Raw genomic sequence first — 1,888 nt, 5'->3', positions numbered from 1 at the left:
GGTGAGCACCTCCCACAGGATGATACCGAACGAGTACACGTCCGCCAAGATGTAGTCTACGCTCTGGGTCTCGTTGAGGACCTCGGGCGCCGCCCACTGGATAGTGGCCACGTCGTTGGCCTCGTTGGCATTCAGCTCCTGCAATATTGTAAAGGCAAGATTGAGTGTGCGTTTGTGCGTGTGCGTGCGTGTGCACGCGCGCGCGCGTGTGTGTGTCGACACGTACGGCCTTGAACTTGGTGAGACCAAAGTCGGACACCTTGACGTTCCACTTGGCGTCGAGCAGGAGGTTGAGCGACTTGAGATCGCGGTGCACGATGCCCGACGAGTGGAGGAAGTGCATGCCCTTGGCCGCCTGGTAGACCATCTTGACCTTGAGCACGTGGGGCACGTCCGGCACAAGCTCGTTGTGCAGGAGCTGTTGTGTGTGTGTTGTGTGTGTGTGTGTGTGTGCGGTCAGTAGTGGGAGCGAACACAATGTGGGGAGAGCGGACGTACATCGAAGAGCGAGCCGAGGGCCATGAACTCCATGACGATGGCCATCTTGGGCGGCCGGGTGCAGGCCGCCATGAAGAGCACCACGTTGGGGTGCCGCAGCGCCGTCATCACGCGCACCTCGTCCTGGAAGTTCTTGGCCATCTCCTTGGACACCGAGTCGGTCGGCATCATCTTGACGGCCACTGCGTTGTGTGACAAATCGTCGACGTCAGCTCGCCGATCTCAACACACACGACACACGACACACAGACACACACAGACACACAACACACACGACACGACACACACGACACACACGACACACACGACACACACGACACACACGACACACACGACACACACGACACACACGACACACACACAATACCTTCGGTGCCCTTCCACATGGCCTTGTAGACCTCGCCGTAGCCGCCGCTGCCGAGCATCGAACCAATTTCGAGTTCGTCGTACTCGATCTCCCAGTCGTCCCGCTTCTTGCGCTTGAAGACGAGCATCATGAGGAGCGCGATGATGATGGCCAGCAGCAGGAGGAAGACCAGCACGGCCACCGGAACGGCGACGCCGATGGCGATGGCCGTGGTGTCGGTCGAGCTGTCCGACACGGTGCTCTCGCACAGCAAGCCCGTGTAGCCGTCGAAGCAGCGGCAGGCGCTGTTGACGCACGAGCCGTGGTCCGAGCAGAGGAGGCCGTCGGCGGTGACGCAGCCGTAGAGCGAGCTGACGTGCACGCCCTGACACGTCACGCCCGCCAGGAACTTGTACATCTGCCGCTTGATCAGGTCCGAATTGACCACCACGCCCATGCCCGAGATCACGATCTGGTTCAACGCCTCAGCTGTTGTGTGTCGTGTGGTGGTAGTGGTGGTGGTGGTGGTGGTGGTGGTTAGTGATTGAATCGATGTGCTCGGTACGAAGATAAAAGCTGACGACGTACTGGAGTTCTGGGTCCAGTAGATCCAGTCGAGGAGCGAGGTGGCGCGGGTGCAGTCGGTCATGGAGGTCTGGCGGATGATGATGGAGTTGATGGAGAGCGCGGGCCAGCTGTTGGCCGACGGGGCGTTGATGAGGTCGTTCTCGCCCTTGTCGATGAGGTCGTTGAGCGCGGCGGTGATGGACTCCTGGCTGATCGCCACGTCGTAGCCGGCCACGTTGCGCAGCTTGGCCACCGCGAGGCTGCGCTCCGACGAGACCACGTTGTTGACCCACGGCGTGAACGAGTACGGGTTGGCGCTGACGGTCTGGGTGATCTGGATGTCGGTCAGCAGGATGGTCGTGTTGGCGGTCTTCATGGGGAAGTTGATGTTGTTGTTCACGCCCACGGTGGCGTTGAAGGCCGGGTTGGAGAGGGCCATGGCCTTGGCGTAGATGGCGGTGATGACCGAGAACACGT

At 60.6% G+C, this 1,888-nt stretch overlaps 1 protein-coding gene across 1 annotated transcript in view; it reads right to left on the bottom strand.

Moving 5' to 3' along the window:
- The window catches only part of ACA1_082010 (serine/threonine protein kinase), a gene marked incomplete at both ends in the record, with an annotated part of 2,081 nt that extends 231 nt beyond the window's left edge, over positions 1–1,850 (bottom strand). Inside the window, 5 exons of the mRNA XM_004367724.1 lie at positions 27–138; positions 227–418; positions 499–680; positions 866–1,333; positions 1,433–1,850. Coding sequence (XP_004367781.1) covers positions 27–138; positions 227–418; positions 499–680; positions 866–1,333; positions 1,433–1,850 — 1,372 coding nt within the window. The remainder of the gene's footprint in view (positions 1–26; positions 139–226; positions 419–498; positions 681–865; positions 1,334–1,432) is intronic.
- Positions 1,851–1,888: the final 38 nt, after the last annotated feature.

Source organism: Acanthamoeba castellanii (genome assembly GCF_000313135.1).
Source record: "Acanthamoeba castellanii str. Neff unplaced genomic scaffold scf7180000084618, whole genome shotgun sequence".
NCBI lineage: Eukaryota > Discosea > Longamoebia > Acanthamoebidae > Acanthamoeba > Acanthamoeba castellanii.
Note: the sequence above shows the minus strand (reverse complement) of the source record. Positions and strands in the feature narration are given on the sequence as shown.